General features: G+C 41.2%; 1 protein-coding gene across 2 annotated transcripts in view; it reads right to left on the bottom strand.

Annotated features, from left to right (window-relative positions):
- Positions 1-15,929, bottom strand: part of LOC121283020 (aryl hydrocarbon receptor nuclear translocator-like protein 1) — a 54,299-nt gene that overhangs the window by 37,521 nt on the left and 849 nt on the right. Inside the window, exons 2-4 of one of the 2 annotated variants that reach the window (XM_041196927.1) lie at positions 7,621-7,768; positions 3,503-3,523; positions 1,898-1,936 (exon numbers count right to left, since the gene is read on the bottom strand). In XM_041196927.1, the coding sequence (XP_041052861.1) occupies positions 1,898-1,936; positions 3,503-3,523; positions 7,621-7,760 (200 nt within the window). In that variant the 5' untranslated portion in view covers positions 7,761-7,768. The remainder of the gene's footprint in view (positions 1-1,897; positions 1,937-3,502; positions 3,524-7,620; positions 7,769-15,929) is intronic. The other variant, XM_041196928.1, reaches the window with a different exon arrangement.

Below are 15,929 nucleotides of genomic sequence, written 5' to 3' on the forward strand. Positions count from 1 at the left end.
TTTGATTCTGATTCCATCCACCCCACTATCTTACTCAAACTAATCATGAGCAAAACTGGAAAGATTCACTTGTTATTTATGAAAAGTCTTGTGAATGGCGACCAATTTCTGCAAATGTCATACTTACTTCCTGCTTTTGTTACCTCCAGATTCGACTGTTCCATTGCTCTCCTGGATGGTCTTTCATCTTCCACACTCCCTAAGCCTGAGTTCATCCTAAATTGTTCACCAATCACCCCAACCCCATGCCCGCTTGTCCTCCGGTCCAACAATGCTTCAAATTTAATGTTTTCCTCCTCATGTTCAAATCCCTCCTTGGCCTTTCCCCTCTCTATCTCTGTAATCTCCTCTACCTTACAATCCTCCGAGATCTCTACAATCTTCCAATTCTGACATCTTGCACATCCCCAATTTCATTGACCTACCACTGATGACCATGGCTTCATCAATTGCCTGAGCCCTCAGTTCTGCAATTCCTTCACTGAACCTTTCTGTCTCTCTTTTTACCTCCTTTAAGACAATCCATAAAACCTAACTCCTTGATTAAGAGTTCGACCACCTGTCGCAATATATCCCTTTTGGGCCTGTAGTCAATTTTTGACTGATTTACACACCTTGAAGTACCTTGTGGCATTTTACTATGTTAAAAGTGCTACATAAAGGCCAGTGTAACTAGCCTGTGACTAGTGGAGTTCCGCAGAGGTCAGTGTTGGGACCACAACTTTTCACTTTATACATTAATGATCTAGATGAAGTAACTGAGGGCATCCTGGCTAAGTTTGCAGATGATACAAAGATAGGTGGAGGGACAGGTAGTATTGAGGTAGCGGGGAGGCTGCAGAAGGATTTGGACAGGTTAGGAGAATGGGCAAAGAAGTAGCAGATGGAATACAACATGGGGAAGTGTGAGGTCATACTTTGGTAGGAAGAATAGAGGCATAGACTATTTTCTAAATGGGGAGAGAATTCAGAAATCTGGAATGCAAAGGGATTTGGGAGTCCTAGTCCAGGATTCTCTTAAGGTTAACTTGCAGGTTGAGTCGGTAGTTAGGAAGGCAAATGCAATGTTGGCATTTATTTCGCGAGGACTAGAATATAAAAGCAGGGATGTGCTGCTGAGGCTTTATAAGGCTCTGGTCAGACCACATTTAGAATATTGTGAGCAATTTTGGGCCCCATATCTCAGGAAGGATGTTCTGGCCCTGGAGAGGGTCCAGAGGAGGTTCATGAGAATGATCCCAGGAAAGAAAGGCTTAACATATGAGGAACGTTTGAGGACTCTGGGTCTATACTCAATGGAGTTTATTAGGATGAGGGGGGATCTGATTGAAACTTACAGAATACTGAAAGGCCTGGATAGAGTGGACGAGGGGAAGATGTTTCCATTAGTAGGAGAGACTAGGACCCGAGGGCACAGCCTCAGAGCAAAGGGAAGACCTTTTAGAACAGAGATGAGGAGAAACCTCTTTAGCCAGAGAGTGGTGAATCTTTGGAATTCATTGCCACAGAAGGCTGTGGAGGCCAGGTCATTGAGTGTATTTAAGATCAAGATAGATAGGTTCTTGACTGGTAAGGGGATCAAAGGTTACGGGGAGAAGGTGGGAGAATGGGGTTGAGAAACTTATCAGCCATGATTGAATGGCAGAGCACACTCAATGGGCCGAATGGGCTAATCTCTGCTCCTATGTCTTATGGTCTTATTTTACACTTCACACAAATTAGTCGATAAGATCCCCATGTTATTAAACAGAGCATGCTCCAAATCACAATAAGCATTGCCATAACTAGCCATCTGTTATTAACAAGAGAAACTTTTAAAGTTGACCAGAGATAAAACAATAAATTGTTCTGAAGCATTTATTTTTTTAAATTAAAAATGGAAATTATTTGATCGTACCTGCTGTGTTGGTCCTCTTTGTCAGTGTCCATCCCATCTCTGAAAGTAACACAAACAAACAAACAAGCTCTAGAAGGCTTTCCTCTGTTTCAGACTGTGAATCATGAGCTACAGAATGATTGATTCGGCTAATCCAGCCTTTCAAATTTCAGTGTAACATGGACCCATGTACACCACCTAAGTCAGACATTTCATTGTATACTTGCAAAGTTTAGACAGGGAGAGGCAGAGACAGAGGGACAAAGACAGAGAGAGAGACACACATACACAGAGACAGAACGGGTGAGCGCAAGCAGGTCCAGGGTGATGGAACGAGGGCGAGCGGGCAAGGTAGTGGGGGGGTGGGGGAAAGGAGTAGGGGCACAGGTAAGCAAGGCCACATGGGCAAATGCGCACGGACAAGGGTGAGGGAAAGCAGGCACGAGAGATGGTGCACAAGCAAGGCTGGACTGGTTTGATGGAGCGAGGGGGTGTGGGCACGGGAGTGTGCGTGGGTGAGGGCAAGGGCGCACGGAGTTTTATCAAACAGGAATAACACAATGACCAGAAAATGAGCTTCAGCTTAGTGCTTGCTGGATCCATATAGCAGAAACAGTTTACTAGTGGCATTTAATCAAGACGCTATGCTTTAAAGCTGGTGTCCATGATAGGCACGATTTTTAAATCCCTGCACTCAGATTTCTCAACCCATGTCCACACTTTAATAACCTGTTGATAAATGACTACCTTTTCCTACATTACAACAGCGACAACACTTCAAATGCACTTCATTGGCTGTTAAGTGCTTTGAGACATCTTGAGGTCTTGAAAGGTGCTATATAAATGTATGTTCTATTCATTTATAAAAAGATATTAAGTTAACACAGTGCAATGGATCATTTCATGAACAATGATTTGTTAAGGAGTCTACCTTAAAGGACCAAATTTCACAGTGACTACATTTTATGTATTTGTCAATAATTCAGAGATTGGGAGTTTAAATTCCACCATGGCAGTGAGAGAACTTGAATTCAGTTTAAAAAAAATCTTAAAATGAAAAGCTGTGATCATTAAAATGATGACCATGAATCGGTTGGATTGATGTAAAAAACCTAATTAATGTCCTTTATTGAAGCTAACATCCCCTTCTTACCTTATCTAAATCTATATATGATTTGAGACCCACACCCAACTCTCAACTGCTTTTGAAATGATCTAGCAAGTCACTCAGTTGCATCAAGCCTTCACATAAAAAAGGCCCATCACTATCTTCGTAGGGCAACTAGAGAGCAGGTAATAAACACCAGTGACACCCACATCCTGAGAATTTACAATGGAAGAAACACTTCCAAACGCGAAGATACACAATTACAATTGATTGTGGAGTGCCTGACTGGCTGAACTCCAAGTCAAAAGCTTAACAGATCACAGAATGCCAATTCCCAGGCATCGACAATACTCAGGTTTGACACAATTGAGTGACTCACCTGCGTTAAGGTGACTCTACTCTGGGTGCCATTTAATGGTCATTTAAAACAATTCATTACAACTACACTGTCACTCTCCTCCAAACCCCCGCCACACATACACTTCTAGAAACTAAACTTTTACTTTTTCCATACTTACTCAAACGAAAAGCCATCAAGTCTGAAAAAAATAAGGACAATAATTGTTTTACTTCAATGAAAAATAAATTTATATTGGTTTAAAAATGCTAGATATTAGGTAGTTACCTATTGGTCAGTACCATCTAAACCCATTTCATACCAAATCTGAGTCATTTCAGGGCAACAGTTCCTGTGTAACTACCATTCCCACGTAGTTCATAATTCCATTAAGAAACCAATTAAACCGGGCTGCTAAGGGACAAAGTTCGGATTCCCTACAGTTTCCAGGAATTAACTGCCAGGACATAGCTGTGCTCAAACACAGTGAACATTTGTGGCCAGGGGAAGAGGAGGGGCTAAAATTTTATAATTTTTTTTCACATTTTCTTACATTTGCCCTGTTGATTACTTGAAGTAATATTGGGGATGCTAAAGGACACCTGGATGAGTGTTGAGTGCCAGTCAAACATTTGAGTAATAGAGAACGGGCTTTCTTTCTGTTTGGCTTTAGAAAGGCAGGGTTCCGAGAGGATGGTCACAACGACCTGTCCAATGGCGAAAGTGTGGGGGTGAGGCAGTTGGAGACAGGAAGTCATGTGATGAAACCTCCAGGACCACATCCAACCAGAGTTGGCAATCCTTGGCAAAATAAAAGCTAAGTTACACTCCCTTGCTTCCCTGTTCAACAGATGGTGACTATGCCTGCACATGTCCCAATACAAACAGCAGAGTCCCAGGCGTCTGGGACAAAGTGATACAGGCAAGATATTCAACATGTAGTGCTTTCTTCCTGGCATTCTGTACAGATCTTTAGGAGTAATACATTGGTGTAAAACTTAACAACCCTTGTGCTTCTGTGGCTCTGCGTTTAGAGCCTAGAAGCATCAGGAACCTGATGAATAGAATTCAGCCCCTCAGGCCTGTTCCACTATTCGATTGATCACGGCTGATTCGTACTTCAATTCCATATCGCTCAACAGCTGTCGCTAATAAAAATCTATCCTTTTTCAATCTTGAAAGCTCCAATTGAACCCCATTATCCACAGACTTTTAGGGGAGAGTTTCAGATTTCCACCAGTGGGTGTGTGAAGAAGTGCTTCTTCACATCACCCCTGAACAGCACAACCCTAATTTTAAGATTGTGCCTCCTCGTTCTGGATTCCTCCACCAGGGAAAACAGTTTCTCTGTGACAACCATTTAACATTTTAACCACTTCAATCAGATCACCTCAATCTTCTATACTCTAAGGAATACAAGCTAAGTTACACAACCTTAAATAATTTAACCCTTTAGCCCCAGTATAATTCTCCTGAATCTGCATGGCACTCACTCCAATGCCAATGTATCCTTCCTGAGGTTCAGTGCCTAAAACTGAATGCAGTATTCCAGGTGGGATCTGACCAACACTATGGATCATAAATGAACCTTAAACTTACTCCCTTTTTGTAATCCAGCCCCCTCAAGATAGAGGCCAACACTGCTTTTGCCTTTCCAATGTTTTTTTTTCTGTATTTGCTTACCAGCTTTTAATGATTTGAGATCCCAAGCCAATTTATTTTTCTCATCCAAAAGAAATGACCTCAAATTTGCTCACTTTGAACTCCATCTGCCATAGTTTTGGATACCCACCCTATATGTCCCTTTGTAACTTGCTGCACCCAGCAGTACAATTTACTGTCGTGGCAAACATCTGCATGTCTCTATTCTTTCATCCAAATTTAAAGATACAAAAACAACACCGACTATGCTTCTGATAAAGTACTTCATTGACTGTGAAACACGGATGGAACATCATACGGACACAAAAGATGCCGTGTCAATGCAAACTCTTCTTTTACTCTGGTCGCATCAAAACCAGGTGCAAGGACAAAAAAATAATTGACATACAAACTATATAATGCATGAATTATCAACATTAGTAATTAGCACATTGTGCATATCTGAGCTTCAATTTTGAAATCTAACTATCAAAATTAATTATTCTGGCAGCAGAATCTTGCAGTTTTCATCCTCAAAACAATCCAAGCTACATTTTTAAATATGCAGCATGGTCTGCTGTGATATTGTTCAGGGGTAAACTGATGTCGGGACCAAGTTGTGATACCCACTTTCTAACAGGCGACTGCTCAAGCACTTAACGGACTCAGGGGATCACAGAATCACAGAATTGTTAGATTGCAGAAGGAAGCCATTCGGCCCATCATGTTTGCACCTGCTCTCCAAATGAGAAATTCATTTAGTGTCAATCTCCCACCTTATCCTCGTAACCCGGCACACTCTTAAATAGCAGCTTCTTAGCTGCTTTGACATTGTTCAAAAACTTCCCAACAACTTCACACTAATTTGGTTGCTCCTTAATCGAATGTCATTGAAGAACCTAATTAAATGTTACTGCATGGAAACACCACCAACTGCAAGCTCCCCTCCAAGCCACACACCATCCTGACTTGGAACTATATTACCGTTCCTTCACTGTCGCTGGGTCAAAATCCTGGAATGCCCTGCCTAACAGCACTGTGGGTGCACCTACACCACATGGACTGCAGCAGTTCAAGGCGGCAGCTCACCACCACCTTCTCAAGGGCAATTAGGGAATGGCAATAAAAATGCTGGCCTAGCCAGCAACACCCACATCCCATGAAAGAGTAGAAAAATTGTACCTCAGTGTCAAGAAGCTATTAATGTATATAATATTATTGAAAAATATTTTTCTTTTAAAATAGAGGTTTAGTCTGTGGATGTGTCTTAATTGTATTAAAGCCAGCTAGTCTGGGTGCTTTGATGTGTACTAGTTTTGATATGTGGGAGAGATAGAGTGTAGCTGCATTTTTTGAATAGAGCATTCAAGAGGTGGGGTGAAAACTGACACCTATCTAGCAGATACCAAGCAATATGTTTATATTACTAATAAAAATGGTACTATGAAGGGGGTTTTATTGTTAGAAGAGGATGGTGATACAATGGGAATTTACATTCAATGGGTGGTAGTAGGTATAACTTCAGCAGTTTTTGGGTGTGCAGAGCAGAGGCAATGTAGGCCTGTAAGCCTACCACTGTGTCTCCAAGGAACCAAAGTGAAAAGAACCTCATTCTGAATTTGTAAGGTGAAAATGCTTTGCCTGGTGTTTGGTTAAGTCTATGGATTGCTGTTATCTTACTGAAGATTAGTTTGGGAATTTGTTAAAAGTTATGATAGTAGTAACTTGTAGCCATATATTTTAACCTGTGTAAATTAATAAAATGCTTCATTTAGTTTAATGAGAAACCACGAGAACTGGTAGTCTGTTTCCTGAATTTAGAGTCACATCTCAAACATAACACTTAAAATTATAGGTTATGACAGTTGTTTAAAATTTCCCTCTGGGATTTTTAAATAACTCAGCTTTACCAACTGCATCAGTCTTACCACTCAGACTATTCTCTGGAAGAGACATAAAGGAAAAAAAAAATTGAGAATATTTAGCGCCTTTCACAATCTCAGGACACCCCAAAGTACATTACAACCAATGGAGTACTTTTTTTAAGTGTAGCCGTTGTTGTAATGTAGGAGACACAGCAGCCAATTTGCACACAGCAAGCTCCCAAAATAATGAGACAAATAATCAGATTTTCTTTTTTTCGTGATGCTAACCGAGGATGTATACTGGTCAGGACACCAGGGAGAACTCTCCTGCACTTCTTTAAAGTAACACCTTGCGGCCTTTTACACCCATGAGGACACTCAGGGCTGCAGTTTAACATCTTAACTGAAGGACAGCACCTCTGACACTGCCAGTGCTCCCACAGCACTGGCAAGAGGAGTGCCAGCTTGGAGACGTGCTCAGGTATCTGGAGCGGGACATGACTCACTTATTGGTCAAACTAAACAAACTAAAACCTGCAACTGTTTTATGTTCACATTAGTCTAGATCCCCCAGCCTCTCACAGTCTACCCAGCCACCCCTCCCCTATCCCAACGCTCTGCCCCTACCACCCTGTCTGTCCCATCTCAAAAGGTGAACAAAGACAAACTGTGAAATGGAGACAGTCAAATATATTCCAGAACAAATAACAAAATAAAGAATGAAGTTCTTTTCAAAAATTTGTTGAAGGAGAGTTGCTGAGCTGAAGACAGAATCATCACTGTTTAAACTTACTGATAATCTGTGGAACTTCCTTTGCGTTTCCGGTTAAAGTCCATGCCTGCTGTGCCCAAGGAGCTCAATATCAATCCACTTGGATCAGTCGAGGTAAAATCATTTATTGTTGAAGTTATGTCCATATTTTGGTCTGCCATTGGACAATCTGGAACATTTCCAAGTACAAAATTATTATTAAGTCAACTGCCCACCTTATTGTTGTGCATTTTCCACCAATTCTTTCCCGTATTATGCACTCCCAAGAAAAGAATCAATTCGAGCAAGTGACCTCTTTTCAGGCAACTCCAAGTGTGGATGAGGGAAGTTCAAGAGTGACTTAACCTTACATCTTTCAGTTCTTAACGTCTTGGATAGTCCCTAGACATCATCTTATCACAAAACCTTGAAGCTAACTATTTGCATTATGTGAGGAGTCATGTGGGCAAAACCCATGCCCTGCCACTCCGGGTCTCAAGTGCATAATCCAGGCCAACATTTTCATGAAATACTGAGGGAGTGCAGCGTTGTTTGTGGTGCTGTCCCTTAGATGAGACATTAAGCCAAACCCACATAAACTGCAGCATGTTGGGCCAAGTTACATCCTTTGCTGCATGTACAGAGAAACAAAGCTAACCATTTAGTCAATCTGCATAAAACTGTTGCCTCAGCTACTTGAGAAAATAAGAATCACCTTGGGGAAAGGGCAGAAATTCAGCAATAATTAGGAGGGAAAATTACTAATATCTGACTGTTCACATTCTGCCAGAGGTTAATGACAGTTTAAAGAACTGAAGTATTTTGCTATGGATGAGTGGAGTGAGTTTAGGGGCATAATATAAATCAAGCTATGCAGATACCTTCGACAGCACCTCCCAAAACAACAACCTCTACCATCTAGAAGGACAAGACCAACAGACGCATGGGAACACCACCACCTGGAGATCTCCCTCCAAGTCACACACCATCCTGACTTGGAACTATGTCGCTGTTCCTTCACTGTCACTAGGTCAAAATCCTGGAACCCCCTTCCTAACAGCACTCTAGATGTGCCTACGCTGCACGGACTACAGCAATTCAAGACGGCCCATCACCGTTAAGGGGAAACTAGGGATGGGCAATAAATGCTGGCCTTGCCAGCAACTCTCACATTCCGAGAATTAATCATAAAAAAATGATTAAACACCATACATTTCCACCTTCCACAGATATATTATGTTAGGGTTCAAATTGAAATTGAAGTACTGTGACCAAACACCTAGACTTATGCCAATCTCATATATTTCAGGAGAGTCTTATCTTCTAAATGAATACTGTAATAACAATGTCTATTAAAAGTTCTTGCATAAGCTGTCAACACTCAAAAACAGAACATGGTTTCCCAACAGTACACAAAGAGCCAGGGAGCTTTATGAGAAAATAAAAATTAGCCAATTACCAGAGCCAATCGCGTTGCCAAGATACATTAAGGGCCATTTGAATACATGCCATCTAGGCCACTTCCTGATTAAGTTCCCTTGTGAAATCTGAGCAAGTGTCAACAGTGGTGCCCTGGAAACGCTGCAGTTTCTCTCATAGATTGCTCCCCTGTCCTTCTGCTAATTTGGACAGCAATCTAATTATTCTAAAGGCAACCAACCCTTCAGTCGATTTGAATAAGTATTGCAAAGAGAATTCACGCAGCAAGAGCTGATTTTCTCATCGCTCGATTGTTGAAGCAGCAGTCACGTGACCGGCTTAATCATGCACCAAAGCTGATTGCGTGGTGGGGCTAACACCTCTGCTGAACAATAAATCAAGGTCAATCGTAAAGTAGGTCAGATGAACCAGCTGCTCAGGAAAGAATCGGTGCTACCACCACCCAGTCACTGCTGAATTAACCCTTATCTGACACAGTTAGCGTTGACTGATAAGGTTATGATGTGGTTATTACAGTTAAATCTTGACACACCAATCAGCAAAAGTAGCAACCCAGGTTAATGAGGGAAAAAAACAAAGCACGAGCGTTCATTTCCAGAAAGACAGAGTTAAAAGACAGAAAAGATAGATTAAATTTGTATCAAACCTTGGTTAGATCACACTTGGAGTACTGTGCAGAGTTCTGGTCTCCATGTTATAAGTGGGATTTAAAGGCACCAGAGAAATTGCGAAAAAGAATTACAAGGATGATACCAGAATTGAGAGTTTATATCCATCAGGAAAGATTGAAGAGGCTGGGGCTGTTTTTGCTAGAAAAGGGAAGGCTGAGGGGTAAATGATTAGAGGTATTCAAAGATTATGAAATGGTTTGATAGGGTAAACTTAGAGCAGATGAGGAGAGCAGAGAGATTTTGGAGTTCAAGTATAAGAGAGGTACAAAAAAAATAAAGCTTTCATAGAATGTTGGCCCTTATCTCAAGGGGGTTGGAATGCAAAGGCTTAACAGTATGATAGAGTTATAGAGAACTCTGATTAAACCCCATATGGGGCACTGCGTTCAATTCTGGACACTGCACTTCTGGACGAATATATTCGCCTGGGAGGGGTGCAGCAAAGATCCACCAGAATGAAAAGCATTAAATTATTAGGATAGATTACATAGACTAGGCTTGTATTCCCTGGAATACAAAAGACTATGCAAGATAATTGAAGTCGATAGTTTTCCTCTATATATGCTATTTCCTCAATTGGGCAGAATTCAGACCGGGGGCATATCCTTAAAAGAAGAGCTAGGTCATTCAGGGCCGATGTCAGGAAGCACTTCTTCAAAAAATTGTCATGGAAATCTAACTATGAAAAAAGCTGTTGGGCCTGGGGGATCAATTGAAAACTTCAAAATTAAGGTTGCTAAATTGTTGTTGCATAAGGGTATTAAGGGTTACAGGATCAGCCACAATCTAACTGAATGATGGAACAGGCTTGAGGGGCTGAATGGCCTCCTCCTTTGTAATTGTTGCTCACATAAATGACTGCAAGAATTATTTGCAGAGCAAAATGTACTAAGAAGCAGTGCAGAGTGTACATGGATGGAAATGGAAACTCTGTACTTAAACGTTCACACTTTCCACAATCACTTCCTGACAACAGTTGTTAAGTTATGAAGAGAGCTTGGATAGACTTGGGTTGTTTTTGTTGGAGCATAGAAGACTGAGGGGTGACCTGATCGAGGTGTACAAGATTATGAGGGACATGGACAGGGTGGATAGGGAGCAAAAATAAAAATTAAAACAAAAAAACTGCGGATGCTGGAAATCCAAAATAAAAACAGAATTACCTGGAAAAACTCAGCAGGTCTGGCAGCATCGGCGGAGAAGAAAAGAGTTGACGTTTCGAGTCCTCATGACCCTTCAACAGAACAGTTCTGTTGAAGGGTCATGAGGACTCGAAACGTCAACTCTTTTCTTCTCCGCCGATGCTGCCAGACCGGCTGAGTTTTTCCAGGTAATTCTGTTTTTGTTTTGGATAGGGAGCAGCTGTTCCCCTTAGTTGAAGGGTCAGCCACAAAGGGGCATAAGTTCAAGGTGAGGGGCAGGAGGTTTGGGGGGATGTGAGGAAAAGCTTTTTTACTCAGAGGGTGGTGACGGTCTGGAATGCACTGCCTGGGAGGGTGGTGGAGGCAGGTTGCCTCACATCCTTTAAAAAGTACCTGGATGAGCACTTGGCACGTCATAACATTCAAGGCTATGGGCCAAGTGCTGATAAATGGGATTAGGTAGGTAGGTCAGGTGTTTCTCACGTGTCGGTGCAGACTTGATGGGCCGAAGGGCCTCTTCTGCACTGTGATTCTGTGAATAGTATGCTTCCAAGATGGAGACCCGAACTATAGACAAAGAAAGGACTATCAAGCAATCTTCTGGTGTATACACATTTGAAAAATCAATGGTACTTGATTGCTGTTACAGATAGTGGAACAGTCAAATAGGTGGGGAAGGAATGGGGGAAAGGCCCTTAAAACCTGCGGCAGTCAGGAGATGTACAAATGAAGGTCCACAGATCAGAGGTGGACCAGGGAGATCCCAGTTCCTGGAGGGCAGTTCTTATGCTTCTGACAGAGAGCCTACCCCCCGCCACTCCCCCATTCAACACATGTTGGAAACTTGGCAACTGGCAGCAAGGGATTTTATGGTCATTTAAATGATGGGAAAATTGTGATCTTACAAAGAATGAACATTTATATAGCACCTTTCATTAACCTCAGGATGTCTCAAAAGTTCTTTACAGCTAATTAAATACTTTTTTTGAAGTGTACTTTTATAGTTGTTGTAATGTAGGAAACATAGGAGTCATTTTTTTGGATAGCAAGTTCCCACAAATAACAATGCGATAACAAATAGTGTGTTTTTTAAAAAATATATAGTAATATTGGTTGAGAGTTAAATATTAGCCAGGATACCATGGAACATAACCCTGCTCCTCTTCTAAATAGTGTCATGGGATTTTTTGCATTCGCCCGAGAGGGCAGATGAGGCCTCAGTTTAATGTTTCACCCTAAAGATGGCACCTCCAACAGTGTAGTACTCCCAGTTCTGTCGTGGGAGTGTCAGCCTAGATTTTTGTGCTCGAGTCTCTGAAGTGGGACTTGAACCCACAACCGTTTGACTCAGAAATGAGAGAGGGGCTACCCACTAAGCCAGGGTTGACATCAAACATCATGACTAATGCAAGCTTCTCTCAGTTTGGTAGCACTCCCACTCATCAAAATAACTACTGCAGTTTGATTTTGAACTTAACTTGCAGCTTTTCTTTTTAGAATGATGCTCCGATTCCCAAGCTAACCTGCCCATGCATCCAGAATTCAATTCGTTATTCACTGGCTTTATCCAAATATGAACGTCCAGCAAAACCAGGAAGCTGAATAATAAATAACTTGGCAAAACAGAAGCAACGGACATGATTGGCACAACAGCATGTCAGAGGATTGCCAATGGTAACAGATGCCATGGGATAACCTCACTAATATCTCAGTCAATTCATTTCGGCATTATGCTTTCCCTTATGTGGCTGTGCAATTCACATACAGTATCATTTGGCTCCTTAACAAAGCAAGTTAGAGTAGGAATCTGCAATGTGTTTTGAATGCTACTGTGAGGAGGGAAGTGGGCTAAGGAGGATTATCCAAAGGGGCATCTTCAGCCATGGCTCCAAAGATGTCAGCTGTGGCTCAGTGGGTAGCACTCTCACCTCTGAGTCAGAAGGTCGGGGGTTCAAGCCCCACTCTAGAGTACAAAATCCAGGCTAATGCTCCCAGTGCAGTACTGAGAGAGTATTACATTGCTGGAGGTGCCATCTATCAGGTAAGCTATTAAAGCAATTATGCTCTTGGTGAATGCAAGACCCATGGCATTGTTTTGACTATGAAGTTGGTGTGTTCTCTTGGCCAACTTTTATCCCTTCAGCAACATCACCAAAATTATTTAGTGTTATGTTGCTGTTTGTGGGAACTTGCTGTGCACAAATCCTATATTACAACTGTGACTACAATTACAAAAAGTACTTCATTGGCTATAAAGTGCCTTGGAACTTCCTGAAGTCAAGAAAGACACTATAAAAATGCATGTCTCTGGGGGAGATCAAGGGCTATAGGGAGCAGGTGGGAAGATGGAATTGAAGCCCAAGATCAACCATCATATTGAATGGCAGAGCCGACTCAATGGGCTGTATAGTCTATTCCTGCTCCTATCTCCTGTGTTCTTGAATTTTTAAAATTTAGGAAGGATAAGAGGAGAAATGCATTGGCTGATGCGATGTAGAATAGTGCGACAGATGTCCTTTGTCTCTGAATCACAAGGTCCTGCGTTCATGTCCCACTCTAGGGGCTTAAGCACAAAAATCAAGGCTGACACTGGATGAGACATTAAAACTAGGCCTCATCTGCCTGCTCAGGTGGATGTAAAACTATTTTGGATAGCAGCAGGAGAGTTCTGCCCAGTGTCTGGGCCAATATTTATCCCTCAATCAACATCACAAAAAAAGATTACCTGGGCATTATCATATTGATGTTTATGGGAGTTAGCTGTGTGCAAATTGGCTGCCATAATTCCTATATTACAACAGCAACTACACTTCAAAAAGTACTTATGTAACTGTAAAACACTGAGGCATCCAGTGGCCATGAGAAAAGCTATACAAATGCAAGACTTTTTTAAATGGATTCTGGTGTTGCACTGTGAACATAGACCGCACCCTTCAATGTCACAAGTTGCTACACAGATTGGCTTTATGGAATTTTTATGATTTGTGGATTTTGTTCCTTAACATTCCTTAAGGTATGGAAGGTAGGTGCGATTAACTGTAACCCCCAATGTCAATCACGATAGTTGCCGGGAACTTGCTCGAGTGCCTTTTAATGGAGCGGGGGAGGGGATAGAAAGGTATCAGAGTTCAACTTCTTAGAATGGCCTCTTAGAAATATGTTGGGCTGGCAATAATGATCTTTGTTAATTGAACTTGATTCACACGCAAATCTTAAACCGTTTAGAAATAATCATGGTCGGCAGTGTTGGGGACACAGGGAAGGGGAGTGAAGAGTTGCATCGAATATGTAACGTATAGCTTTTCATCAAGCGCTTTTGGAAGAAAAATTGTAACTGTTCTCTTAAAAAAATAGCAACTAGAGGACATTACAATGTCAGTAATACAGTAACTAGAGGAAACATGCCACCAAGTCAGTATATATAGAAATCACAACGCAAAACCAGTTAGCATTTAGCCTTCACATCATAACTCGAGAATCTTCCCACCATGTTTGCGATGGTCACATTAACTAAAGGAAGCTTTCCCATCACATTTACAAAGAGAAGAAATTAACATATTTTTATAATGTCATTAATGGAAACTCTCCATCAGACAATTGCATTAAAGACTAAGATCAGATAGAGATTCCACTCAGACTGTCCTCCAGCTACAAGAAATACACTTAAAAAGTTAATGAATAACACCCAGCATTAATTAGTTATCTCCATGGAGATTGGATGAGGGTAGCATTCTTGTTTTACGATTTCACAGGAGAATTCGAGTCCATAATCCAGACTGACACCCCAGTGCAGAACTGAGGTAGTGCTGCACCGTCAGAGTCACTTCACTGTTACTGTCTTTTGATAAGACGTTAAACCAAGGGGCCCGTCTGCGCTCTCAAATTGATGCAAAAGATTCTACGGCCACTATTATTGGAAAGGAGACAGGAATTCTGCTGTTCTTGCCAACATTTAGCCTTCAACCAACAGTAAATAGTGTATCTGTTTGTTTAACCAGTGCTGTTTTAAGGACTTTGCTGTTTACAAATTGCCTACTCCATTTCCCTACAATGTTTTAGTGAATAACTTTCAAAGGTCATTCCCTCAGTCCTGCACTGGATGTCAGTTTGGATTATTTGCTCAAATTCTCCAGTGAAGCATGAATCCTGAAGAGAATCCCACCCATTGAGCCATGGCTATGAAGTGCTGAGGCTTACTGAAGTTATGAAGTCAATTACAAATGCACAAGTGCTAATGCAGGTATTGACAGCAAAGTTGCATCTCATCTAAGTATTTAAAATAATAACGCATTTTCACCCAAAGCATTCACATTAAACCATGCAAGGGGATATTAAGACAGGTGACCAAAAGCTTAGTCAAACAGGTCAAATTTAAAGAGCATTTTAAAAGGAGGAAAGCAAGGTAGAGAGAGAGGTGCAGAGGTTTATGAACAAACTTCCAGAGCTTAAGGCCTAGGCAGCTGAAGTCACAGCATTTTACAATACATTAAATGAATCATTAATAAGAAGATTACACATTATGCAAAAAAGATTAAGATAGCGTACAAAACATACACAATGGGTGAAGCTCTATGGAGTTCCAACATACAAATTAAAGCATGTGCCATTTTCCACAGTTATCTGTAAGTTATCACATTTCTTAAAATTGAACAAGTTCACAAACATGTTGTAAAAATGATTTTCACATTAGAAAGAACATTTACCACATCAACAGATCACAAAGGATCTAGACCCCAAATACTAACCTGTCCTTTTCTCTTTTACAGATGGACTGAATTGTCCAGCATTGCTGACTTAGTTTTACTTTTGTCAAATATATATATATTTTAAATCACACCAATCCAAAAAGCCTCCTTGATCTGCAACAACTGCATTTATGCAGCATCTTTAATGAAGTAATAAGTTTCAAGGCGCATCACAGGAGCATTATAAAATGAAATTTACATAAGGCAATAAAGACAGAAAGGGCTGTAAAAACTCAGCAGGTCTGGGAGCGTCTGTTAAGAGAGGAAAAACATAGTTAATGTTTCTAGTCCAATAGGAGATTTCTTCGGACTGTTCCAGAGAAGAGTCATATTGAACTCAACATTAACTCATT

Source organism: Carcharodon carcharias, chromosome 10 (assembly GCF_017639515.1).
Source record: "Carcharodon carcharias isolate sCarCar2 chromosome 10, sCarCar2.pri, whole genome shotgun sequence".
Taxonomy (NCBI): Eukaryota; Metazoa; Chordata; class Chondrichthyes; order Lamniformes; family Lamnidae; genus Carcharodon; species Carcharodon carcharias.